Here is a 27,526-nt window from a genome sequence, read left to right as displayed (position 1 = left end):
CTGAAATAGCACAACGTGATGAAATATTAAACTGTTTTGTCACAATATATATTACATAGTGCTATTTTGACCTGTTTTCATTTTCATACAGAGTAAATTCTTTGACGTTCTAATCTCAAAAACAAAAAATCGACTCCTCGACTGCCGGCGTCATTAAATTTACATAAAGTTGATTGAAAATTTTTTTTTAAAAAAGCCCCCTTTCCCTGTTGCACTTATTTCGTCTGTTGCAGGATCCACAGCATTTGCCCAACTGGCACCGTAAGCAGCTGACGAATCAAAAGGCAAATGAATATGTAACCTCATTAAAAGGCCATTATGGAAGGCAATGCATCATTTGGGTTCTCGGTTTTAATTGTCAATTAAAATATATAAGTTAATGTTAATCCATTAGGGTAATAGATCAGCACGGGGTGGATTTTTCTGGTAGCTACAATCCCATTTGAAGTCATTTATCATGGGGGTTTTAATAGCTTCTCCACACCAACTCGGATGCACCACTTTTTCCGCAGAGTTGTTCTTGTGAAAAAAACAAAAAAAAACAAACAGCAGACAAAGGAGGCCGGCTGTGTTTTTCGGGCTGCTCGTAATAGATTGATCCATGTTGATGTGAGGTGGGACATAATGTGTGTGGTTTTTTTTTATTATTATTATTTAAGCGCCATCGTTCCATTTGAAAGTTTTTCCAGCATTTCTAGCCAGTTTTTGACTTCCTTTTCTTTTTCAGCTGAGTTGTTGTTTAGCCGCAGTAAAGGACAGATGGCGTCGGAGTGAAAATCACATCTGCAGTTAGGATTTATCTTGCGGAACGTTTACAGACGGGGGTTTGGAATCAGCTTTGACAATATTATGGTTTGCTTCTTACCCCCGCATACATTACACAGCTACACTATTTTGTTGATGATGTTGTTGTGCTCCAAATGTGTTAGCGGGCGTCGCCCATGCGTTGAAAATCAGCCGCCACGCGAGGGTTAAATGACGCCTGAGCCTCTTTAAACTGTGCTTAAGCGCGGCGTGTTGAGCTGGAACAAAGCGGGCCGGTGGTGGCGGTGCGGAGGGAACGCCGGCGGCGTCGCGGGGCGGCTTTAGCTGCTGGGGAGGAGAGGGAGGAGGACGAGGAGGTGGCGGAGGACGAGGGGGAGGAGGAGCAGGAGGGCCGGGGTGAAGAGGGCAGGTGCTGTGACAGGGCCAAACGCCAAGCAGCGCTGCCTGCTGCCTCTGCATGCACATTATAGGCTCCAGATGGGAGAGTGCTCACAGTGGCATCATCAGCTGTACGAGCGCCCTGCGCACACACAGGCCGAGTAAAAAGAAGAGGAAGAGAGGAGGAAGAAGAGTGGAAATAGAGGGTGTTTATTTCCTTATTTTCCCTCCTTTATGCTCTGCAATAGCTCCCTCACACACACCAGTTCTATACATTCCAGCGTTTCTCAACTGGTGGGTCGTGACCCAAAAGTGGTTCGCAGAGACGTTTTGACTGGGTCACAGATTCAATGGGAAGTTTTACCTTGCTTTATTTTATTTTTTTAAGGAATTTTAAAATATATATATTTATAGATGAAATGCATTTATATTTTTGTGGAATAGATTTGAATGCTGTAGAACAGATTTTGGTTGTGACTTCATGATCAGGAAAAAAAATTGGGTCCTGAGACTAGATGAGAAGCACTGATCTATTCTATTCCACACAACTCCACGCTGTCCTTTTCACCAAGACAACGCTCTCCGTGTTGATTGGCTTGTGCGACTTTGCTAAACGAGGGCGAGCGCACGCAGGTCTGCATCTGCTAAGTGCGTCCGTGCCGCAGTTCCCGCCCAGCCAGCCAGCCAAGCGGTGCAGTGCAGTGCAGTGCAGTGCAGTGCAGTGCAGGCAGGCAGCTAGAGCCCCCGGTTAGCAAGGCGGTCTACCTGCAGCCCCCCTGCTGTCAGGTGCTTCCTGTCAGGCTCGGAATCGTCAGCAGATTCCCCTCCCGGATCTTCCCACATGCTGCTGTCAGATATTTTCCTCTTCGTCTTCCAGCGCACATCTCCAATCATTTGGGGCCTGACGCAACTCAAAAGCCCTTTCAACAGCCTTTCCAAGCAGCCGACATCCCCCCCCTCACCCCCCAAATCAGCAGGGGTGAAATTAAAAAAAAGGAGAAGAGAAGGTCAGAAGAGTTAGCATTAATATAAATTAAAAGCTTCTCCATCTCAGGAAAACACACAACTTTGTGGTGTTTGTATGCGGTGAATTTAGACTTTTGCCGCCCAGCAGTTCAGCAGCCCTGCAGCAGAAGTCCGTCGCTTTAGACCCATTTGGCCACTCGGACCACTCCATGAGTGGCCAGTCTGAATACCACTCAGTACCAGCTACACCACCTCAGCCACCACATACAAGTGCTCTTTGCCCGTGCACTCGGTTTACAGCTCATAGTCTAGTTGCCTGGCCAGCCACACGCCTGGTTGAGGATGAGGCGCAGGGGTGAAGGAGGTGACATGAAGTGAGGGTCGAGGGGAGCTGACTTGCCAAACGCCGGAGTGGAGCATTTTTGAGTGGGAGGCTCTCAGCCTCAGGCTCCCCCTCTGCAGTTTAAAGCATCTTTGTAAAATGTGCGCTTGTGACTAGTTCTACGTTTCTTTTAACTTGATTTTCTTTCTTTCATTCATCTTTCTTTCATTCTTTTTTGAATGTTTGAGTATGCTAGGAAGACTGTCGGTACATGATGTGACTCTCTGGTGGTTTGGAATTAGAATCAGGATTGTTGGGTTCAAGATTAAAACCGGCAATAACAGTTTCTCACGAAAATAGGAATTTAAAAGTATTACTAAACTGTGAATGAGGAAGATAACAAATTGAGGTGCAGCTGGAGCAAGCTAGCAAAGTTAGCCAACCAGGTCACATTGCATTGGGACTTGCACTGTGTATTGACAGGGACTTAATCTGTCAAACTGTGTTTAAAAATTGATATTTTATTACAACCTATTTAACCGAATTAACTTCAGCAAATATTTCTGCCCTCATTATCCCTAATGTCTTTTGTGCCCACTGTATTTAATTTAGACGCAAGACGTCTAAAAAAAAAAAAAAAAAAAAAAAAGGAGGCGTGATCTTTATTTAAACTGACAAACCCAACACCTGATGTCAGCCGAGAGTCAGGGGAGGAGGAGCGCGAAGAGAGGAGGGTCAGTTATAAATAGCGGGAAAGTCTCTCCAGGATGGCAGGTTTTTAATTAACAATAGAAAGTGTCTGCTAATCCAGTGCTAATCCACCGGAGGAGAGGGAGGAGAGAGGAAGAGGGGGGGAGCAAAAAAACCATCAGCTGTGCGATGTTAGGACTACAAGTCCCTCCTGGCCCTTCCACCGCTCGCTGCCGAGCCGCTCGGCGCTCTGATATCCATAGCCCAGATGTATTTATTTTGTGAAGCAGCCGCTGCTCCACATTTTGTGATTCACTTTGTCTCTGACTAACCGCTGTCTGTTCCCATTAGCGTGAACGTGGGCACGCCGCTGCTCTTAAACTGGCTGAGATCCTCCGCGCCCGTCCGAGGCGTTAGCCCGCTACGGAGAGGGCTTGTTTGTCGAGGAAGGGGCGGACTGAAGGCCCCCGTGGCTGGAGGCGTCCGCTTAAAAAGTCCTTCGCCTCTGTTGAAAGGCTTGATCTGTCGGAGGGGGGAACACTGGGAGATGTCAGGGCCGTTTCACACTCAAAGGGAGCCTGCCATCGAAGACACTTCAGGCTTAGAGGGGGATGGAGGAGGGGCGCTTTTATTTTTTTGCTACTGTCTGTTGTTGGGGGCATTTCGGGGAAGATTTCGTCTGTACTTCGTGGCAGACGCATGGCATTTTGCTTTTGACATAACTTTAAATATGCAAGCGGAAGGAATCGCCCCCCCCGGCACCGCGATCACCCACATAATGAGCAACTAAGAATAAGAAGTGCAAGAATCACAGTCTTCTAGGGGAAAAAAATGAAAGCGGATTTGATGATCTTTGAAAGTATTAGCTGAATAAAGGAGTGAACCGCTTCCTTTGGGGCTACAACAGCTACAAAGAGGCTTCCGCAGTTTTTTTCCATTTTTCTTTTGTAGAGCACAGATTCACAGTGGGCGTCACATGGCACGTGGTTGACAAGTCACACCAGGCCTCTTCACCGCTTGGAGCGGGAGTCACTGCGATCTTGTCACCAGTGCTCAAGAGATGTTGGAAGAGATTTTCTAGGAAAGGATGCACAACGTTCAAGAGGAGGAAAACAGATCGGAGCAAAATTCAAGAAGCTTTTTTTATAGCTTTAGCTGTGAGAAAGACACACGGCATGACTGACCGAATTATAGCAGAGGACTTCCAGGCTTCAGTGGGACACGTGCAAGAATATTCATAGCACGAAGCACAAGAGGAAACAAAAGAACACTGACAGTTGACCCCTGAAGACTGAGACAGTGATGTCAGCGCTAAGCTAGCTAAGATAACGGACTCAATGAGATGTGCCTCCTGATACATGACTGAGCTGTCACAAGCTGGAATGGTTCAGTTCAACAAGTCACTGAAAGAGTTCAACAAATTGCTAAAATTAAACACCACCAAGAACCGATGCAATTTCTAGGAGTACAAATGAACAAAGACCAAAAGACTCCTTTCAAAAGTTTTTATTATTTTTTTTTTTTTCAAACTTCAGTAAAAGCAATTGTTGTTGCAAAATTGCAAATACAAACATGAAAACAGTTTGTCTGCAAATATCGGGCTTTCTCTGAATGTACCCTCGAATCTTCGCCGCGCGGAAATGAACTTCTCAGAATGTTTTCCCCGTTGTCAGAGAAGAGTTCAGGGCAGAACGAGGTAACATTATTTTAAAAAGACTTTTCTTCTTCTGCTTCTGGCCTTTCAGGACAGAGTCTGGGCTACGGCTTTGTCAACTACATCGACCCAAAGGATGCAGAGAAAGCCATCAACACGTTAAATGGACTCAGACTTCAGACCAAAACGATCAAGGTAACCGACACGCTGCACGGCAGTAGTCTAGCTCGCACGCACGCACACACACAGACACACACATGCACACACCGCAACCAACAACAACAGTTCAACAAACATTGATATTTACAAGCCAAACGATTTGAGAACACATTTCGAGGTGATAATTAATAAAATGACGGTTGTGTTGTGTTTTTGTTTTGCTTTTTTAGCGTTACTTTTGTCACATTGAACTTAAATTGCAGGCTTGCTCTCCTCTTTCAACACCCCTTTAGACGGGGACGCTGCTGGTGCACCAGCTGGGAGGCGAGATGGGATTAACCGACACGAGCCTGTGAAATATAAAAACCGTCGAAATCAAAGAGACACGTTGAAAAGCCCTTCGACTATGGCTGATATGCTAATTAGCCTCCAAATGTCACCACGTAAAGCAGAAATTATATCTCAAAGTGAAAGGGAAGAAACACATCAATCACCTCCTGTTTGCTCCCCCCCCCCAAAAAAAATAATAATTGAGGACTCTGTTGTTGCATTTTAATGGTGTGACTAATGTGCGGCTTCGCTGGTGGTTGTCACGGAGGTATGACAGATAAATCGGCGCCAGCGGTGCGCCGTCCCTCCCCCAAACACGTTTTGAAAACTGAAGAAAATCAAACGTCGCTAGCAGTCGTTCGCTCACGCAGGGAGGTAAAGATCGACTCCACCGCCTCGCGCCCCCGCCTCGCGTCCTCGCCCGTCGGTGACAGCCCACTTATTGTTGCCTCCATAAATGGGCAGTAATCTGTCACTGCGTGGTAATCCCTGGATTCTTGCTTTCTGTCATCTAATCTAATCTGATCTAATGTGGTGTAATCTAATCTAATAGGATGGGATTAGCCCTGGGAATCCCAACAGGAAATCCCAGATAGTCTCTAGATGGCAGCGACAAACTCGTGGAAAAATAAAGAGAGCAAATTATTTTTTTTCTCTACTTTTTTAGATATTTTTGCAATTGTTGCAATATTGAAGCAAAAAGAGGAGGAAGACAACAGTGGAACAAATGTGAAAAAGAGAATTGCTCGCTGTGAGGCCGGGAAGCGGTAGAAGGTCACTGGTGTAGCGTGAAATTTATAAAGGCTCCATTAAGTGCGTCTGAGGCTTCGCCGTTATTCGCTCTCAGGACACAAGAGGGCCGCCTGAAGTTGTCGCTCAGATAAAGGCGGCAGACGACCGCTATCGCTCGTTCACGCCGCACTTCCTCCCTCGCTCGCTCCCTCCACTACAACAGACAGAGAGCCCCCCCCACCCCCTCCCCCGCCGCCGCCCCCTCTCCACCGAGGCCAACAAGGTAAATTAAAAAGGCGAGCGCGGTAATTCCGGAATTAACTTTGCTGCTCTTTCATGTCACACAACCCTCCCCACACTCCTGCGTGAGGGGAGCACCGAGCTTGGCTCCCTCTGGGGGGCGCCGTGTGTTTGGGTCGGTCTCGCCGCCTCGCCTCACTGAGGCCCGAAGTTGAGACGAGCTCACGGTGACATGCGTGCGCGCAATTTCCACCCCATCCCCGCCGCCAACTTTAACGCACAAAAACACACACACACGGAAAAAGAAACAAACTCACACACCCGCATTTGTACACAATGGCGCCTGCACGCGCGTCTGGAGGAGGTGTTGATGGATTAGACATCTGGAGTCGACTGACAAGGAGAGAAAATGAGGCTGAAGCTGCGGAGAGAAGAAAAGAGGCAGGGGAAGGTTTTAGCAAGGCTGCGCGCCGGGGAAGGAAGGTAGGAAGGAAGGAAGGAAGGAAGGAAGGAAGGATGAGGGGAGGGGAAGACACAAAAGAGCAAAGAGGAGGAGGAGGAGGAGAAGGACACGCGCTGAAAGGCCGAAGAGGAGCGAGACACAGAGGGAAGAGCCAGCTGTTCCCCATCACGCCCTCCCAGGGGGCGGAGCTCAGCGGGATTTTTCAGCGCCGTAGGCTCGGAGGACCGGGGTGGTGGGCGGGCGCGGGTCGGTTCGGGGTGGACGGGGAGGGAGGTGCAGGGGCTCGGGGGGTGAATATCCGAGCATATTTGCCTGACTTTAACCCTGTTTGATGGCTTACGTCTCCACATGTCAGGGGTAATGAAAGCACGGCGAGGGGGGGAAAAGCTGCTCCAGTCAGCAGCGCCAGTAATGGGATTTGTGCATCTTTCATTGGAGCAAAAGTCGAGGCCCGCGCGCATACACAAGGGGGGCGGAGGGGAGGGTGGGGGGGGATCAGGGACGAGGGGGCTGACAAGTGAGAGTTGACTGGTGCTGCTTGGAGCGGCACAGCCGGGGATCTGCCAGCCTCCCCCACTGGTCTGTCAGCGTAACCAGCCACCCAACTGTCTGCACTGTTAATGCACAGTGGTTTGATTTTTTTTTTCTTTTTTTTTTTTTTGCGGGGGGGGGGGGTGAGAAGACATAAAAGACTTCAAAAGTCGTGGCAATCTGCACGTCTCCAGGCAGGCAGATGTTAATGTGTCAGTGCGGAGGAGCGGGGGTGATTGTCTCGAAATGCGTGGGTGAGTTGTTACCCGAGAGGAGCGGCGGATCACTGAAGCGCCGTCGGTGAGATCGAGCAGGTGAACATCCCGCCCAGACGTTGTTCAGCTCCCTGACGCAAAAAAAAAAAAAAAAAAACACTCGAAGGGGGCGAAGGCTTCTCTCGTATCGAGGGGAAGGGGAGGGAAGGTCGGCCTCTGAGGTTTTTAAGCAGAAGAGCCACTCTGTCGGAGCAGCTTCTGCACCACTGAAAGCAATAAACTCCAAAAAAGATCGCGGAGGGGAGCTGCGTAAGATAAAAGGCTGATTCAGGCCCAGACCAGAACCTTAAAAACAACGATGAAGCAAGCTCGTCTTCTCAAAAGGACGGAAAGTCATCGGCGGGTGAAATCAGAAGCAGTTAAACTGTGTCGGCAAGTTTGCGGGACATCAGTCTCACAATGACGTCGGACAGCCTGAGGACTCTGAACATGCTGTGTACCTGTTTTTTTTTTTTTAATTAAACCCCAAAAATAAAATAAATGAACGCCGTTAAAGCTAAGTAGCAATTGGTGCAAGTGGCTGTAAGGCTTCTGGTTTCACGCTGTGACTTATTTGTACCCATTTGTGTTTAACTGAACTTTTCTTTTCTCTTTTTTTTTATAGAATCAAGGGGGTAAATTAAAGGACTTTCCTGCTCCGTGTCCTAACACTATTAATACCGTCCCCGGGGCTACGAGCTCTATTTTTTGTTTTTGTTTTTTTTCCCAGAGTCAAACACACGGTTTCCACTCTTGGGAACAAACTTTCCCTCCACCTCTCGCGGCAAACGACTCGGCTGTTACATCCCCCCAGTGTTCTGACGAGCTAAATCTTCCCCCAACCGCTGTAATCCCCACGGCGAGGTGTGCAAAGTAAATGAAGTCACATTTTCCTCCCTCGCGGATCCAGTGACCCACACACACACACACACACACACACACACACACACACACACACACACACACACACACACACACACACACACACACCAAGCTCAGCTCCATTCACACTTTAATCTCGTTTAGAATTCAAACTCCCCAGGACATTAAGGATTTCTGGAGTCCCGGCCACTCAGAAAAGCTCTCTCTCTCTTTCTCCCCCTCTCTATCTTTCTCTCTCTCCCCATAGGTGTCATACGCACGACCTAGCTCCGCCTCCATCCGCGACGCCAACCTGTACGTGAGCGGTCTGCCCAAGACCATGACCCAGAAGGAGCTGGAGCAGCTCTTCTCCCAGTACGGCCGCATCATCACCTCCCGCATCCTGGTGGACCAGGTTACAGGTATCCATGGGGCAGCACCTTGTCTCTTTCAGCACATTCGCACATCACAGTCACACACACACACAATTGCAATTATTGTTCTACCACAACGTCGGCAGGAGAACTTCCAAGTTTTTTTGGTTTTGTTTCTCTCACAGTCAGTGGTGGCTCAGCGCCAACGCTATGCTTCAGGTTAAATTTCATTTTCCAGAGCAAAAACAGCAGCGACTAATAAAATGCAGAAGCCTTGAGTGCCGATCCGCAGGTTGGCGTCCCGCGAAATAGCACACAGGACTCCCGTTTCCACTGGGTACCGCAGCATAACGAGGCAATTCAGCAGAAGAAGCAAGATTGCACAGGATGGCATCTTGGGCACGGACAAAATGAAGCGTCGGAATTGTTTTCAAAATACAAAAACAAACCCAAAAATAAAAGAATCTGCTTATCAGATTTCACTGCCGCGCTAGCAGCGACAGTGGCGCGCACCATTTTCAAAAGGCATCGCAAACTACCAGAGAAACTGTTAAATAAGTTATTTTTTTCCAGTATTTCTTTAGAAATAATGTTGTTCCCTGAAGAAAAAAGTCCAAAAACTTTCCAAACAAAGACGGACCCGCAGCTCAGTCCTCCTCCTCTGGTGGAGAACAATATCCTCTCTTTTTTTTTCCAGTTGTGCTGGTTCTATTTGTATGAACGCCCGTCGTCCAGTACAGTGCGTCACTCCAAAAGCTTCTAGTGGATATTGGCTGAGCAGCCTGGAGCACTCGGGGATCCTGGGTAATTCCAAGGTTACGGTGACCAGTTAGAAAGGACGAGGAAGACCAAAATCCTTGCTGGTGGAGCTCCATTGGAAACATTCCGAGTGAAATGTTTTGTTTGGTTTTTTCACCTTTTCGTAAAAAAAAAAAAAAATGTAAAATCTGACACCAATGTATTGAAAGGCCTGAAAACGCTGCAGCCATTCCCTTCACCGTGCGTCTTTATGAACACAATTTCAATCGGACTTCACATCCTTATGCTACTTGTAAACAATTAATTCCGAGCCCTTTTTTTTTCTTTTCGCCTTCCACCACATGTGAGCCCCCTCCCCCAAATATAACTCCTCCAACAGCGGCCTGGGCTGAGGGGAGCCACTGTAAAAACAATGATTACATGACAGACACAAGCTGTGTAATGCACACGCTCAATTACACCCTCTCCTACATCCAAAACACGGGGATGAATCACATCAGCCCATGGGCGCCGCGGAGGAACCCCCCTCCAGCGGCTCTCTCAGATCCATTTCAGGGCTTGTGTGTGCCCACAGGCTGCAACCTGCTCTGCCGCTGCCATGCGCGATGTGTACTGATGAAGCGGGGAGGTGGCGGCGGCGGGCGGCGGCGCTGTAAGCCACGCTCATTTGCCTAAGCAGAATAAATCAGCGAGCGCGCCTGCCTGTACATACTGAGCGGAAGAGGAGCAGCGGCCGGGAAGTAGAAAGAGGGGGAAGACAGAAAACGAAGGGAGACAGAGGAGGAGGCAGAGGGGGAGAAGGGGAAACCAGGAGGGGAAGGAGGAAGTGGGGGTGGTGGGGGGCGGCGCGCACACACGCACCCTGGCCGCGGAGAAGCGCTGGACCGTGGCCGCCGCTCCTTCCCTCTCGCCAGCGCGGTCGGCACGGCCATGCATAAAACAACATCCAGCACAGGTGGCACCGCACCGGGTTTGATTTATTCAGCGCGGGTTTATTCCTGACTGGCGTGCAGGGGAGGGGGAGGGGGACTCGCGCCGGGCGCGTGCGCACGGAGGGCAATTTCTTTTAGCTGTTTGTTTCTGTCGGAGGATAACACTTTAGGAAGAGAAAGGAAAAGAAAAGAAAAGAGCCGTTGATCAAAGGCAGACACTGGGTAGAGGTAATTATTTCACATAATCACTCTGTTTACCGCTTTAAAGCTCAGACTTAAAGGAGCTGTTCACTGCGACAAAGATGAATGTCTACTGAAACTAGGTCACCGTTTTTTTTCCTCCCCAAAAAAACCTTTTTTTTTTTTTTAAAGAAGTCCTTTAGAAAAAAAAAAAAAAAAAAAAAAAAAAAAAGCAGAAAACAACCAAAACTTTCGAAGGCCCCGCCCACTGCTTTCCAGCCACAATTGGAACGAGGACAGATGTGGAAGAGCGGTCTGGCGAGTAAACACAACACAAGCAGCATCATTCCGAGTTAAGTCAACATGGATAAAATGTTTGTTTTTTTTAATTGAAAAACAAAACAAAATCTCAAACTGCTAACTCATAGTCCTCAGCCATGATAGGAAGCAAGGAAAGTTCTTCTTCTATGAATTTAAAGTAAACATCAGGGTCAAAGGCAAGTCAATTATACCGCAAACATTGCCATGAATTTTAATTCATGGCAATGTTTGCTTTGAATCTCTTAATAATTAGTGAAATATCCGTTTAAAGGTTTATCATTCACACTAATTGACAAAAAAGAATCAGAAAGGTTCATTTACCACCTGCAAGGCGTGAGAGACGTATTTCCATACCACTCAGCAAAACACCAGATAGCTTCTAATTTCATGAGTGCATATTAAAAACATCCATTTTACTTTGCAGCTTAAAGTGCGAGCTGGCCGTCCTCCCGCCAACCTCAACTGCGCCGTTGCCTTGCCAGCACGCCGCACACAGTTACTACCCACCTGCCTGCTATAAAAGCGGAATGCACAAAGGGGCACGCGCACATATAGGCGCGCTTGTGCGTACGTGCGCACACACACACACACACGAATGGTAATGTGCGAGCGATGTTCTGCAAGGTGTCCCCAGAGGTTTAAGGATCAGCGGGAGGATTGTTAATGATCAATTAGACGCCAGAGTCGGCGGTGATTAAAAAAAACGTGGAGGACTTTAGAAGGGCCCTGAGAGTCGTATGTTAGCATCATTGACACAACTTTGTCTGATGCTCGCTTATTCTCTAGTTGCGGCAAAGTTTTTCCACGCCGGAAAGCACAAACGGTAAATAATAAGCGGACGAAAAAAGAGGGTAGAAACAATTTGGGCGTCCTCTCATCCAGAGAGATGACAGCGGCAGAGAAAGGAAAATGTGTTCAAGGACACAGACGAGTGGAGATGCGACAAACGCGATTGTGTGTTTTTACGGCACAGTCGAGGACTGCGTGGAGAAATAATGACTCCAAAGTTCTGCTTGAAGTCCAGACTTACAGTAAGTTGCAGCGCCGACGCTGCTCCGACTGCTTCAGTGTTGTTGTCTGCTCTCCGGCGACCGCTGCGAGACTTGGCTGATGTAATAATCTGCCGCTCAAGACGAGCAGGAGCTTTTAAAAACATCACAGCGGGTATCAGTCACAGCCGGAGACGCGAATCCACTAAACCTGCCAGTTTTTGCCCCCCGAGACTCAGCGTCAAGTTGGCAGAGACGCCTGTCCACTCGTCCTCCCGTCTGCCTCCTTCTGCCCGTCCGTCCCCTCTGAGTGGACGGGTGGGTTTATCTGTGCAAACACTGCGGCTGAAACACACGCACACCGTGCTTTTCTCTCCGACCTTCAGGCACGGCAGCAGGGCCGTGCTCCCCTGCTCTATCCGGGAGACAATTTTTTTCCGATGATTCCAAAGAGATAAAATATCAGCGGCCACTTTGAATCGATCGCTTGCACTCTTCCTCGTCTCTCTGTCTAGCGGACCTCGGGTCAGCGCTTACCTGATCGATACCTGCAAATACAATCGATCCGCATACTTGGCTCTGCCAAAACGCTCCGACGCGACACTAAATTTATGCCCGGCCTGTGTGTGTGTGTGTGTGTGTGTGTGTGTGTGTGTGTGTGTGCAAGGATTGGAAAGCTGATGCAGAGTTCCCTTCACGTGGGATGAAAAGGTAGCAGAAAGAAACATCCCCATGGAAACAATTTGCAGGCTTTCGAGTTGCGACTCAAGATGGTGATTGCCAGGTTCTGGCTGTTTTGGGTTTGTTTGTTTGTTTTTCTTTCCAAAGGACAGATTTGTTGTGAATCATGTCTCTTGTTGTTAATCGCTCCTTTCCAATGCTGCGTGGCTCAGGAGATCATCTCCTTGTCCTTGAAGCAGAGGACACGTCGTGGTCGGAGGGGTTCACGTGCACTAACTGCGTCAGGAACTGTTATGTGTTGGTGTGTGTGTGTGTGTGTGTCTGTGTGTGTGTGTGTGTGTGTGTGTGTGTGTGTGTGTGTGTGTGTGTGTGTGTGTGTGTGTGTGTGTGCGCATGCGTCGAGCTGACGGCCACACAGGTGCAGCGCTTTACCAGGCTGGACCTCGGAGTGACTTATATCTAAACTTGCTGAGCGTTAAGGTACTTTATATTCCATTTTGCCACAGAATGCAGGGGTGTAATTGCAGCAGTGGGAGGTAGGTGCATGTCGCTGTTGTTGCCTGCATCGAGTTGGTGGTGATGTAAATCTGTTTTTTTCTCTCCCTCCCTCTGTGTGTGTGTGTGTCTGTGTGTTAGCGTGTGTCTGCTTGGATAATATTCCAACCAGATCGTTGGTGCTCAGAATTAATGTGAAAGCACAGCAGCTTCGGCCTGGAAGATCACTAATAGGACACACAGATTCATCTGTCAGCACAGATAATCTTTGCCCAGTTCATTTTATTTTTCCTCCTGATTTGGCCCCAACGGTTTGTTCCCACCCATCGTAGATTATTTGAAAATTTCAGACTTTGAAGTTTTCGGTTGCGGAGCTCCTCGCCGCGCCGCCGCGGCAGCACAAAAACGTTGTGCGCGTTTCTCTTGATTGTAACAACCCTGTTGTGTTGTTCTCGATTGATGCATTAATGAGCGTTTGCGTGGCTTTACGATCAGCTAGCGCAGCCTATTCATGAGCACATATGCGGAGCCTGAGGCGGACTGCCTGGACCAGGCCCTCGATAATTACATTACTGACAGCCGTCACCGTCTCCACTGCTCTGCTGTGTTCAAGTTCAGAGAGTCTCAGATCGGACACTGAAATGTTGCTGTGGTGATTTTTTTTTTTTACATGCACGCTGACATTTTCATCAGTGTGGCTTTTACACGTGCACTCTCAACACACCGCTCTTCCAGCTCTGGTACGGCGCAGACTTTTCCGGAATGATATGTTCCCTCAGACCAGAGGAAAAACCACCACGAGTCTCTCCAGTGACTGGAACGCAAGCGTCCCCCAGCACCAACCAGAACAACTCGGCAATTTGCACTTGTGCATTCAGAACATTGAAGCCTTTCCGTCCTTCAAACACAGTCGCTCAGTCTCTCTGCTCTTGACTTGAATAATGGATGCTTCCCTTCAGACTGACACCGGACTCTCTGCGTCTCGGGGAAAACCGAGCAGTCAAGGTAACGCCCGGCGGAGCGGCGCCACCTCTCGCAGCTCTCGTTTGTTTGTTTGCCTCCCATCTCGTTAGCTCCACTCGCTTGTCTTTTTTTTTTCCCCTCTTCGTCGTCTTTTTTGCGGCGCCTCTGTTTCGGCGGCGGCGTGCAGATCGGCACATGAAAACAGATGGCTGCCGCGCTGCTCCGACAAAGGGTAAAGCACAGGGCACCTCCACTCTTCAAAGTCTCCTCGGCTCTCCTCGCGCTGCTGATTTTTTTTTTTTTTTCTTCTTTTTTTTCTACCATCTGTAGCCAGGCTCCCTAATGTTACTAAAAACAAGGACACTTCTTTCCTTCTCGGTATTAGAAAACGGCAGAAAGAGAGTTTTTTATCTCCCTCTGTGCTTTTTGCCATATGATAAATCTTTTCAAAAAATGCGAGCGAAATCATTTGATTCGCCAACTAAAGATAGAAGGGACAGTGGGGGGGGGGTGAAGTTCCCGAGTTAAGTGCAAGAGATCCTCCCGCGGATGTGTCGCTCCCATCCCTCTCAGCCGGTCCTCCGGCCCCCCCGCTCGCGAGGATGCACTTATTGTGTTCAAAGAAAGTTGATGTCCTTCCATTAGCCGGCGGCCAGGATTCCCGGCACTCTGCTCTCTCTCTCCCTCTCTCTCTCTCTCTCTTTCTCTCCCGAGGCGACTCGGAGGAGCGAATGTTTTCTCTGCCCGCTTCTCGTCAGTCAGGCCGGCCGGTGTTTGGGGAAATTACAGTGGCGTTTAGGAGAAAGAGCAGCTTTGTTTGTGCTGGATAAAGCAAGAATAGCGCCGCCGGCTTTCATCATCGCCCTTTTACTGTCACCTCCCAACATTCTCCCGGATCACCTGCTCTCTCTTTTTTTTTGTCCTTTCCCCCTCTCTCTCTCTCTCTCTCTCTCTCTCTCTCTCTCCCTCCCTCCGCCCTACTCCTTTAATTCCCGCCTCACCACCCACCTCCCCAGCCCTAACCTCTCCCTCGGTTTCCCCCCTCACCCTCCCCCGATTGAGGCGGCGTGTTATTAGTAAGGCAGCCAATGTGCCTGTCAGTGTGTGCTGGAAAGAGATAAGCACAGGTAGAGGGAGTTACATAAGCCTCTGTTGATTACTGTGGAGGAGAGGGAGAGCGGAAAAAGAGAGTGAGAAGAAAAGGGGGGGAGAGTGAGAGAGAGAGAGGGAGTGAGGGAGTGAGAAAGACAGATTGCTGTACCTTAGCGGGTACATTGTGCTCTAATGTTGCCTGAATGGCTGGCTGGCTGTTGATAAGTGGGCCCGGGCTTTTGGAAGGCTGCTTGAAAGGACACTCATTAGCCGGGACTGGCAGTGTAGCAAGTTAATTGACTTCTTTTCGCAATCACTTTTTCACTCGGATAAATACCTCAATAATGTTTAAGAATAAAGGGGCCTTTCCGCTCGGCGTGCACGGCAAATAAGCAACCCGGCAAACGTTGGAACGTTCAGGTGCGGAAAGTTTAGCTCGGCTGCTGCGGGGATTTGCGACAGGGGAGGAAAAGGGTTTTTTGGGGAAGTGGGGTCCTCAGTGATTTCACGAAACATTTCCGAGGACGCAAACTAGCTAACCCAGCTGATCGCCGATACGCTGCCATGCGTCGTCCCTAAAATCGCCTTTGTGATCGTTTTTGTGATTTGCGTCTTGTGTGTTGATCAACGTTTGTTGCCAAGAGACGCACGCACATTTCCAGCACGTCAGACAGACGTTGTCGTCCACTGGGCACAACAACTAAAGTGGACGGTGCTTTTGTTCTCAAAAGTGCGGGGGAAAAAAATTAAATTGGCTCCAGTACGAAAAACGCAAGGCTTCGCTTTGTTTGCACTTGATGTGAAAATTCTCATTTTTCCCTCGGAATAATCTACGTGAACAAACAAGCCTTGAAAGCCGTACGACTCTTTTGTTTTCGTGTTTGTGCAGTACGAGTAAAAATCATCCGTCCTTCACTGCAACACGTTTTGCCCCCAAATCCTCCCGCTGCGGTTGGTCTCCATCCTCACCGTCTATATTCGTCCTCCAGACGCACCTGCTCTGAAGCTCCGAAGAATTCTCATTTCTCCGTTTGCCCCGTCGACGCCACTGCTGGGGAACATCAGGAATGCTGCCCGTCTCTCTCGACCCCGCCTCACCTCCACGGGATCAACCTACACACTCTGGCTGGGGGGGGGGAGGGGGAGAGTAAGGGGGGAGGGTAGGGGTCTGGAAGATATTTGGTCAACACTTCAAAATATCTCAATATAAAAATATCTCCAGGGAGTCGGGAAGGAGTCGGAGGCTGGAATCTCAAAATGCTCTGAAGCCGTGATAAACATGACAAGCATGAGCTTCCTGATTCTCCAAAGGATTCCACTGCTGCTGCTGCTGCTGCTGCTGCTGCAGCAGCCACTGAAGTCATCCAACTAATCAAAGAGACTGCCAATACTGTAGGTCTAATTCACAGAGCGAAATCCTATCAACCTGACTTCAATATCTGAACTACACCCACCTGAATACAAAAGACAGGAAATGTGTTACACTGCTGGAAGTGCTCTCTGATTCTCCGATTGATACGTCAGAGTAATTATTTTTAAAATATGACACATACATTTTTATTGCTTTTGTTGCAATTTGTTGTACTCCGTTAGATTTCAAGCTGCCGTAATTCTGGCCCACAACACAAACCATCTTCGTTGCCAATTGGGCCTGGTTTGGTTTCCAGTGAACACAGCTTGAAACCAAATAATGAGTGGGCGCAACCTCTGGGAGCAGCGCAGGCCAGTTCCGAGACGGCTGATTTAGTCCAGAGATGATTTGCAGTGGATCTGACAAGCGGCGTGCCCACGGAGACAGCCAGGCGCAGTGGGAGAGAGGGGGGGGAAAGGGAGGTGAAGAGGTCACGGTGTGAGAGCGAGGAGGCCAACAACAGCTACAAAAACACTTAAATACTTTCAAACACCAAGCGAATTTGAAAAATAAGAGCCATTTAAAAACGGCGGAGAGCAAAGTCTGATTGGTATTTTTCAGCTTCTCATTGTTCGGAGCGCGCTCAGTCAATGGAGCGTTGTCGGCGCGATGGGAATATTTAAGAATTCAGAGGCAGCACTCGCGCGCAGACACATTTTCATAAACAGAAGCACAAACCGTCCGCACTCCACGCCGCAGAGTGCGATGCCCCAGGAATTAGGACGACGCCAATGACAAAGCAATCAATCACACATGAGAAGTGATCTTGAGTAATCATTATCCCCGCCATGAAACACACCAAAGTCTGCACTTGACAAACGCACACACGCACACGCACACACACAAACGGACAAATTGGCCACAGACGACTGCAAACGATCATCACACACCATTATTTTCAGCAGCACTACTTCAAGTGATCAATGCTCGTGTGTGTGTGTGTGTGTGTGTGTGTGTGTGCGCGCGCGTGTGTGTGTGTTGCATCCTTATCAGTATGCCAAGCGTTTGTTGTAGTGGCCCTCCAGCCAGAAGCAACATCACGGCAGCTCAAGGCCAAACAAATGTGAAGATTTAAGGACAAATACAGTCCTCTCTCCTCTCTTCTCCTCTCCTCTCCTCCCCTCTCCTCTCTTCTCTTCTCCTCTCTTTTCCTCTCTTTTCCTCTCTTCTGCTCTCCTCTCCGAGGAGAGGCGATGAGCGATGCTGTTCCTTTCCTTAACTACCTCTCAGTGCCCTTGAGTCGGGCTCCTTCCCTCGCCTTTCAGGAGTGGACTGCTGTAAATTTTGGCAGATTGCTGTGATCAAGGTAAAATACGGTGCATTGATGAACGCGGCCCGCCATAAATCATGAAGTAAGACCGGCTCCTTTGTTCTTTATCCCGCAAAATTTGGCCATAGTTCTCCGCGAACTTGAAGCACCGCCGGCGATTTCTCACTTTTTACGACCAGTGGTGGATTTATGTAAAAACCCAGTGTGTGAGATTTGGTGGTATGTAACAGCGCAAAAGCGTATTGCGACTGGTGTTAGTGTCGACCCCTGTGTTCTGATCTTTTTTTTCTCTCTTTTGTTTTTTTAAACCAGCTGTAATGTAAGTAAATCTCAAACCAGATGCAGGTTGTGTACGACTGCAGAAAGGTGGAGTTGTAATACAGCTGCCTCCTTACAACCGGCCAACAACAGACCTGCTGTTGCTGTAGTATCGGTGAAGAAAAACACAGCTGGGTTTTTTTTTTCCCTCTTGTGACTTAAACGTGTATCTTTTATTCCACTTCACGCCGGTAGATCCCTTTCAGTGCCTGCACACTGGGCCTTGACCTGTCGAGTCAGGACCTGTGCTGCAGGAGATCAGTGACAGTGAACGTTCAAGAGGCAAAAGCACAATATGCCGGATCTGGAACTCCCTCAGCAGCGTGTTAATGAGTCTTACAAGAAGCTTTGAGGCACTGCCATCAATGATTCAAAGAGCTGGGGGTTTTTTTTGTTGGTGTTTGTTTTTTTGCATTTGGCTACGAGGTAAATAACCTTGCGCTGCCTCCTGTCCAGGCAGAAGGGGGAGGGGAGAACAAAAGGGGGGTGTGAGGTGGTCAAGGTGCTTCCTGGAATAAGAATTTGGGGGAGCGAGCACCGTGAGGCACGGCGGCAGGAAGTGCGGCGGAGGCAGGGAGAGGGATGGCATGTACAAAAATGTGGAATAACAATAAGGAGGGTTTTTTGTGTGTGAGAAAGAGACGGCACACAATGGTGCTCAAACACAAAATTCCCCTCTTTCTCGCTGCCGCTCTTTTATTCGCTCTCAGTCACACAGACATGCCTGTGTGCACACAGTATTATGTAAATAGTCTCTTCGGCAGAGTGCTGCTGTCACTGAGCGAGCATCCTCTGGGCCATCGAGGCAGCCTCATTAAAACAAGGCACAGCATCCATTAATAGATACCAGCGCTCGCGTACAAACACACACACGCACGCACACACATATAGTCAGCAGTGCACGCAGAGCGTTCGCACATGCATGCACGCACACACACACACCAATAAAAGACCACCCAGGAAGCACAACTCTAAATGTTCGTCTCAGGTGGCAGTCAAAAAATATCTCCAAGGAAACGGCACTGTGTGTGTGTGTGTGTGTGTGTGTGTGTGTGTGTGTGTGTGTGTGTGTGTGTGTGTGTGTGGAGGAAGAATGGGCCGCTGGTCTTTTATGAGACAAAAGGTCCGTTTCCACAACGCAGCCCAGTTCCACTGCTGGGGTCTCACTGCTGTTTTATGGTTCAATTCCACATCTGGAGAATTATGGAGTATTTGCCAGTATGAGTTGTTGTTGTTTGCTGTCATTGTCATTGTCGTTGTTTGTCTGTGTCAAAGTGAAAAATGTCAGTTAGCATTTTTGTGACTACGAAGCCTAAAATCTCTAGAAAATATTGATGCCTACATCTGCACATCTTTTTTTAAAACTTTTTACATAAACACGTAAAAGGCCCCTTTAGCAGAAATTACATGTTTTCTCTTGTGTCTTTAGCTCGTTGATAAACTCCTCCAGAACTGGAAAAGTCCATCCTTTATTTCATCTGTTTGCTTTGCTTCCAAGAAAGTGTGTGCTCAAAGACTCAGTGTTGGAAATCGGTGCTTTGTGATGTCACAAAGGGCACAGATACAGCACTTACAGCACAGTAGCTCCAGCCAAGCGCTAGTTCACTCTCTCCTTTCAGATGTGCTGTTTTTGTCTCACTTCAAAACGTGCTGGCATCACTTGTGTCAGGTGGCTGCAAACATAGGGCTAAAACTGCTGCTTTCTGTATCTCTACAGTGTTTGTTTTGTAAACTGATTCATAACATGGAAAACATGTGTGTACAGGACCTCTAAACTGGGGAACTGCAGCCGCGCCTCCACACTGCAGCCGTGTGCGCGGGCGGCTCCAGCCGTGTGGCAACCCTGTGAAGTAAAGGAGCGTGTGTTTGTTTGTGATCTGCTGGCCCCGCAGGCGGCTCCCGAGGTGTGGGCTTCATCCGCTTTGATAAGAGGATAGAGGCAGAGGAGGCCATCAAGGGCCTGAACGGACAGAAGCCATCCGGCGCCGCCGAGCCCATCACCGTCAAGTTCGCCAACAACCCCAGCCAGAAAACCAGCCAAGCCCTCCTCTCGCAGCTCTACCAGTCCCCCAACCGCCGGTACCCAGGACCCCTCCACCATCAGGCTCAGAGGTTCAGGTGAGTAGGGGCCGGGGCAGCAGGAAGGCGGGGCCAAAAAGAGCACAGAGCGGATCAGGTTGTGGTCTAGCGGCTAAAGATGTCATGCTTTGGTTGTTGTTGTTGTTGTTGTTGTTTAAGCGCAGAGGGGCCAACGCTGAAAAAGATGAAGCAGTTTGATTAGGAAAACTGCAGGATTCGTGTTTAGAAGTCATAAAAGCTACAAGGGTTTGCTTTTACTTCCACTACCTAAGAGTCTATTTCTACCAAACCAGTAGGGGCTCGAGTTGACTCCAGTATTTTCAAATCGTCCGTCGACGTTTTAAAAAATAAATGACGCTCTAGTTAGAAATTAATAACCACCAATTAAACCAAAACATTATTAAATTAAACCGAGGCACATTTACTGAGAATTAGTAGCACGGAGTCGACTTCCATATGTACTCCTCGACCGAAGAAAGAAAGAACAGCGGTTGGCCTCTAATCCGCCGCTAACAAGTTAGCAAATCTGAACGGGCCGACTTTTGAAAGACTCGTTGAATGATCTTTTCCAATTTAGCTTCTGATTGCAAAGATTTGTGAGCAGCCGGAGCGTTTGCAGCGTAAGCAACACAGCACTTTCTGCAGTTGAAACTGAAAAAAATTTTTTTTAAAAATCAATAGTTCCCGAAACAAGTTTGTCCTCTAATGTGATATGATTGACTGTGATTAATATTGCTTTCCTGCACAGGAGACGTGGCGTCATCAATCTCAAAGTCGAAAGCAATTACTCTTTGTTGCAGCAAAGTGCATTTAATCACTGAAAAAGGCGTCTGCTCGGGGGGGGGGGGACACAAAAAAAACTAATGGTAGGCCTGATTTGGAAAACATCTGCACCAAATGCAATTTACACTGCTCAAACAAGAGGACGTGACGCCCACACGCACTGAGAGCATGAGTCACGGCCACGCTCGCTGATCGGCGCTGACGCAACTTTTCCTCCCGTGGATGTTTGCTGCCGTGCCCCGCCGTCTGTTTTCTCTCTGGAACAGGCGGCTCTGGGCCACGCACCTGGTGCAGGTTTGGACAAATCAGGCGCTGCCGCTGCTCTGTGCGGGTCCACCCAGATCAGAGAGGAGCTGTTCACAAGAGATTGTGGGGTTCTGTCATTCACAACTGCACATTTCCCCTCATTTCATCATGCCGCCATCGAGCCAAACCCTTCCTGGAATATTTGCTGTGAGGCCTGGGCAAAAAAATAAATAAAATTAAATTAAATAAATGTGTGTCTTGAGATAAATATTATTAATTTCTAGTTCAGCCAAAGAGGCGCTTCTCTTTTTTTTTTTTTTTCGTTTTCTTCACGGCTGTGAAGCCCATATTCTGCATTAAAGACAAGCTGATGAAACCAACATTTCCAGAACATCCTTGAAGGTTTTTGCCCAGGTCACCAGGCTATCACGCAGTATATACAGCAACGCGCTGACTGTGTATACTTCACGGCATCATTCCGGGTCATTCACTGACTTACTAATCACACAAATCATGTCCCCTGAAAGACAAATGGGCCCTTAACCGAAGGTCGAGCGTGACTCCTGAAGGTCGCTGCCGGACGGGGGCAGCTGATCATGTGATCACACAGCCCATCCATCATCCAATCCGGCGCGAGCGCCTCAGAGAGCTGCGACGGAGAGACGCGCTCCTACAATTTGCTCCCTCTTTCAATAACGCTAAGCCGCCCGTGCTGTTTATTCTCCATCAAAGTCGGAGCCGGGAAGGTATTTTTTCTGGCGGAGCAGCTTCCCCGGCGTGACACCTGAGCGATGTAGCATGGCTGCGTGTCTGTGATACGCCAAGCCAATTTACAGGCTCGGCAGGAGGACTGTCTCTTCTCATCACAACTCACAGCCACGGGACACTTCCTCACGCCGTCCCCCCGTGCTCTCACTCTCTGCTCCTTGCACCCTCCAGTGAAACCTCGCCCCGGTAGAATCATGCTAAAAATGGGGGAATAAATATTTCAGCGCAGTGCAGTTTTTATTTTTTTGGGAGGGTTTTTATTTTTATACCTCCGAATCCAACATTGAATCCTGCAAACCCGATCTAACGTTTGTTGCCTTTGAACTTGATCTGAAAAGAAGCCTGAAATTGACTAAATAACATACAAAATATATTTAAAGTGAGATATCCTTGTCCTTTATTTTCTGCTGATGACTTAAATCGTGACATTTTTGTTTCGTCGTCTTTGCAAAGAATCCAGGAGAGACGTTCATCACAATTTTTGCCGGGGCTTAATTCTGCTTCGTGAAGCCTCCCTTTTTGTCCAACACGGCGCTCAAAACCCAGAGACTGATTTAATGAATTTCTGAAATGTCAAAAAAAATGTCAGCGGATCCCTCGCATTTTAAAATTGGTGACATTTCACGTTTGGCTAAGTCATAAAATAACTTGAAAACTCTTTGGGTGCACTAGACCAATTAATTGTCTAATTGGTTCTGCTCTGATCTGAAAGAGTGATGGACTAAGGCCCTGCACTGCTACAATACACTGCAGTCTGAATTTAATGATATATTTATATCTACCAAGAAAAAAAAAAGCTGAAGCTTGCGTTGCTCAAAAGCAACAATGGAGTCCTTACACATCATGGAGTTAAAACAGACGGAACACAGCAAACAGCTGGAAGACAATCGGTGCTGCGACGACTGTTGCCGCGCTGTGCGTCTGCACGGTCGAGACGGCAAACACAATCGACTCGGGCACGAGACGCACACGCCCGAATCCCGTCTCCTCTCAGATCCTCCATCGTTTACCTAATGGTACTAATTAGCAAATTAGCCTTATTGTTTCCGGGGCAGGGGCCAATTTTAATTGAAAAGATTTTTTTTTTGTTTGAGAGAAGAAAAGACAAAACCACCCATTCCTCCATTAACGTGCATTGAGACGGAGCACAAAGGCTCCATTGTTTCTGTCGGGCTTGAGAGGCAGTGCGAAAAGCTGGCGCTGCGCTCGCGTGGTGAGCGTGCATCCGTGAGAGCGCGTCCGTGTGTGTTTGTGCATCTGTGTGTGTGTGTGTGTGTGTGTGTGTGTTATTGAGAGAAGGAGAGAGAGACAATGTGTCAGCAGCAGGTTGTTTTGTTGTAGCCCGGCGGCCCGGCGGCCAGCAGATGTCTTCCTGCTCACCAGGCCTCCGAGCATCCTCTCCCATTGACTCGTTTAGCCGCAACGCCGAGCAGCCTGCTAGCTCCCCTTCCGCATAATTGGCTAATTACGCCTTTAATGATTCCACGTATCCTTCCCTGCTTTGGTGTGTTTTTTTTTTCATGTCAAGAGAAGCTAGCGTGCTGCCAAGACATAATATTAGGCTAAAAAAGAATCTCATTGACGTGAGCGATAATAATTCCATACGGTACAAAGAGAAAAGTCATACAGAATTGGTTGAGTTGCTAACTGCATCATCTGGCATTCTGGTGTTCACCAAGTTCATTCCCTACCACTGCCAACACACGCTGGAAATTCAATCACAAATTGATTTTAAGTAAATTGCACCATCATGATCCTTCGCTGCCAAATTATTATTGTGAGCTTTTAAAGCCTTTGCTAATGGATGACTTAGCTGCAATCAATTTACTGTTCGGGCAATTGTAAAATGCAGTTAATATCAACTCTCTCGCGAACACGTTGGTAAATATTGTGAAGCCCACCCACCCCCGCACACCCCATGCCAGAGAGCGGGCGCCCGCTGAGGGAAACAGATGAGAAGAAACGCAGCCCGAGGTCGTTTGAAAGTCGGGGGAGTCGTGGAGCGTTTTCAAGAGGAACAAGGCGTCTCTGGCCAGCTGTTGCTCAATAAGCCATGGCCTGTGTCCATTAGGCTGCAGGAGTTAATAAGACATGAGACAGGACGGGCCCGAGTGAGAGATGGAGGTCATTGAGTCACCAAACGGGCTGAATCCGGCCAAGAAGGGCTAAGATTTTACACAGCAAGTGGATCTCTGAATGCAGCTCAGAAACTCAAAGATATCTATTAAAAAACAAATAAATGACGCAACCAGATGATTCCCTCGGAAACTAACCTTCCCCAATTCTAACGACATCCTCCGACTAACACTCAGCCATTCCATCCTGACCTGTTATCTCCTAACAGGTCGACCTCTCTGACCACAGAAACAGACACTCTGGTTTCACGGTCTTTGGTTATATACTCAGTTGTGGTTTTTGTTGTTGGTCCACTTCATTGAAAAGAAAAAAAAAACACATCGGAATCATCAGCACCTCGCCATTTACCCAGTTACAAGAGCCATTACACTGACAGAACTCTCGATCATTCCCCCCTATTCACCGTCATCTCAGGTGTTCTCTTGTTCCGTGTCGATCCGATTTCTGATGAACCGTCAACGTGGCGACGACTTGTACAGATCCCAGCGAGCAACTGGAATAAATTAGCCGTTGGCTAGCTTGCGCGGCGTCATGCTAAACCGTGGCCAGGCCGCTGCACCTTCAGTAGCGTCAATGTGATCACAACACAAGAGGCGCCCATCGTGATGATGTTACTGTCGCTGATCTACTGCCAGGGCTCCTCAGTGCTAATGGGCCGACTGCTGTAGACGGGTTTGTTTGTTCTTGAGTGAGGAGGACCACAGAGTTTCCTACCAGGACGTAACATTAGTTCCATTGAGTGAGTCGACCATCTGCCCGCCATTAACCCCAGAACCCTCCTTCTCTTTACAGGCTGGACAATTTGCTTAATATGGCCTATGGCGTAAAGAGGTAATTAAAAACTTCACCCAATGCCAGATGTCCATGTTGACTCAGTGATTTTTTCAATATTCTTATTTTTTTCTGTTCCCCTTTGAATTGCTTTAATTGTAATTTTTTTGTAGTCACTTTACGTTTGACACTATGTTCAAGGTCAATTGCATTTGTTGACTCTTTAATTTGTTGGTTGTTTTTTTTCTTTTCTTTTGTGAGCTTAAGTTGGATTGAAATCAGCACCAACTCGTTAAGGTGTTTTATTTGAGAAAAAAAAGCTGTCTCTTTGTTTTTTCAGTGGAAATGAATATGCTTTGTTTTGATTATGACACGTGCTGGTGTTGTTTGGATTGTTTTGATTGCTTCTGTGTCCTGAATGGATTTTGTTCTCTGGTGTAAAGCTCCTGATTTCTAGGTGTGTTTTTTTATTTTCTTCTGGATTCAGGTTCTCCTGCCTTGTACTCTGCTGCAGCTTGAAACTCAACTTCAGGAACAAATTTAGCAACAAAAAAAAAAAAAAAGAAACAAAGAAAGCCCTCACTTTGATTCATAGGCTTTTACCAAGAGTCTCAGTCTCTTTACTGAGAGTCTAAGGGTCTCACTAAGAGACCTTTGTGTGTTGAACAACCCTTTGAATTTGATAATTCCCATCCATGTGCTGGAAGCCTGAATCTGACACCGACTCTTTCCGGTTCTACCTGCTAGTGTTAGTTTGTGTTCACTGCGAACACTAGGATGAGGCTGGATGAACCTGGATCCCTGCTGGAAACAGGAACCGCTGTTTCACTGCAGACAGCTCCAGCTTTGCTCGGCACTGCTCTGCTAAAAAAAAAAAAAAAAAGAAGGAAAAAAAAAACTTTCCTTTTTGCCTCCTTTCATTTTGCTTTGTCGCTACTCTCGACGTTACATAAGCCGGAGCAGCAGCCGCTGCGGTGATGGATGTTTCATGTAGCGGCGGTGGCATCTCGCATGTTGCAAGCACCGGGGACGCCGTCTGAAGTCAGCTTAGCAGCTCAAACACGGAGAAAGTGTTAGCGATGGGGAATGCAGGGGGGTGGGGTGGGCTTCTCTCTTAGCAAGTTTCCTCAGCGGCTACCCCCCCTGAGATTCCAGTCTCTGCTAAACCTCCTAAAGGTGAGAACGGCCCTGCCTGCGCTCCAAATGCGTGTGCTCCCGAGTCCTCTGAGGTTATTATCTTGGAGGAGAAAAAAATGAAATAAAAAATTCCAAAGAAGTGCGTTGGGAGCCGGAGATGACGGGCTTCAGACAGGACAGAAAAGACATCTGGTCAGCTTCGCTGTTGCTATGCAACCCCTCAGTCTCCACTGTAACGTTGCTTCGTGTTTGGTCGCTGCGCTCGCGTTGCATGTTTTGCCCATAAGGGGGCACCGGCGGCGGCAGCGGCGGTGGTGGCAGCCTACAGATCCCTCATATAGTCTCAGCTTTGCAATCTAAATCACTCCAAATATATCTTCTTTTTTTTTTCCCCCCGTACATGGAAGCCCACCTGGTGAGGCCTGAAGGAGAAGCTAATGAATCCTCACAGCGGGCGGCGAGATGATGTGACAGTTTGGGTTTGGAGTCATTTGGTGAGAGACGCAGTTTCCTGTGGAGGAGGCCGTCATAAAGACACATACCATGGAGGAAACAAAATCGAGATCGCGCAAATAGATTTTAGCATAATCACGCCCTGCGAGTACGACAGAATGTAAAGTGGCGGCGGCGGCGTCTGCAGGCCCTCCAATCCTCGGGAAGCTCAGTGGGTTGGAAGCAAAGTGGAGAGCAAAGTCACGCAAGAAGGTCGCAGCCATTGTTGGCCATATATAGCCGGTGGAGGGCGGGCGGGCGGGGCCTCCGAGGAGGGAGCAGTGCTATCGATCAGTGCCACCAGCTCGGCCAGAGATCAGACCGGAGCGGCCGGCCGCCTGTGGGAGGAATACACTTTGTACCTTAATGCCACTGGGCTGTAAAGTGCTTCCATTTTCCATTTAGTTTGCTGCACTCCACCCCTCCTCCTCTCCCCCACCCTCCCTGAAGGAAGCAGCCCGCTCCCGTGCAGCTGCAGCAAAGCAGAAATCTCAATTAAAGCACATCCAATAATGCCCATAGTCGTTTTCTCGGGGAGAGGTGGCGTAAAAAAAAACGAACCTTTTTATCTCATTTACCTTTTATTTAAAAGTGGGGATAATTTTTTTCCTTCCTCCCTCCCTCCCTCCCTCCCTCCTTACCCCTTTTCACTTCCCTTTGAGCGGAAAGGCAATTAAGTGAAGTCAACTGAGGATTCAAATCTCCTGCATCACATGAAAAAAAAATTGTGTGTGTGTGTGTGTGTGTGTGTGTGTGTGTGTGTGTGTGTGTGTGCGTGCGTGTGCGTGTGTGTGGGGGGGGGGGATTATGAGGCGAACGAGAGCAGATTCAGCTTCGGCTCCGAGCGCGATCTTTGAAGGAATCCGAGCGAGGGTCTCGTTCAACAACTTCCCGCAATTTAGTCGGTTTGAAGGAAGCCACTCGAGGATACAAAGACGGATCCTCCGCCTGCGCCTCCTTCAGCACAATGTAGCCGAGCGCGCC

General features: G+C 48.3%; 2 protein-coding genes across 3 annotated transcripts in view; one reads left to right on the top strand and one right to left on the bottom strand.

The window, feature by feature from the left end:
- The window catches only part of agbl4 (AGBL carboxypeptidase 4), a 350,340-nt gene that overhangs the window by 287,452 nt on the left and 35,362 nt on the right, over window positions 1–27,526 (bottom strand). The window lies entirely within an intron of this gene.
- Window positions 1–27,526, top strand: part of elavl4 (ELAV like neuron-specific RNA binding protein 4) — a 73,789-nt gene that overhangs the window by 40,772 nt on the left and 5,491 nt on the right. Inside the window, exons 5-8 of one of the 2 annotated variants that reach the window (XM_076022924.1) lie at window positions 4,867–4,970; window positions 8,614–8,767; window positions 20,023–20,248; window positions 24,935–24,973. In XM_076022924.1, the coding sequence (XP_075879039.1) occupies window positions 4,867–4,970; window positions 8,614–8,767; window positions 20,023–20,248; window positions 24,935–24,973 (523 nt within the window). The remainder of the gene's footprint in view (window positions 1–4,866; window positions 4,971–8,613; window positions 8,768–20,022; window positions 20,249–24,934; window positions 24,974–27,526) is intronic. The other variant, XM_076022926.1, reaches the window with a different exon arrangement.

The sequence above is a fragment of the Nelusetta ayraudi genome, unplaced genomic scaffold (genome assembly GCF_046127955.1).
Source record: "Nelusetta ayraudi isolate G7.1 ecotype Tasmania unplaced genomic scaffold, CSIRO-AGI_Nayr_v1 ptg000013l, whole genome shotgun sequence".
NCBI lineage: Eukaryota > Metazoa > Chordata > Actinopteri > Tetraodontiformes > Monacanthidae > Nelusetta > Nelusetta ayraudi.
This window is presented reverse-complemented; position numbering and strand designations above follow the sequence as displayed.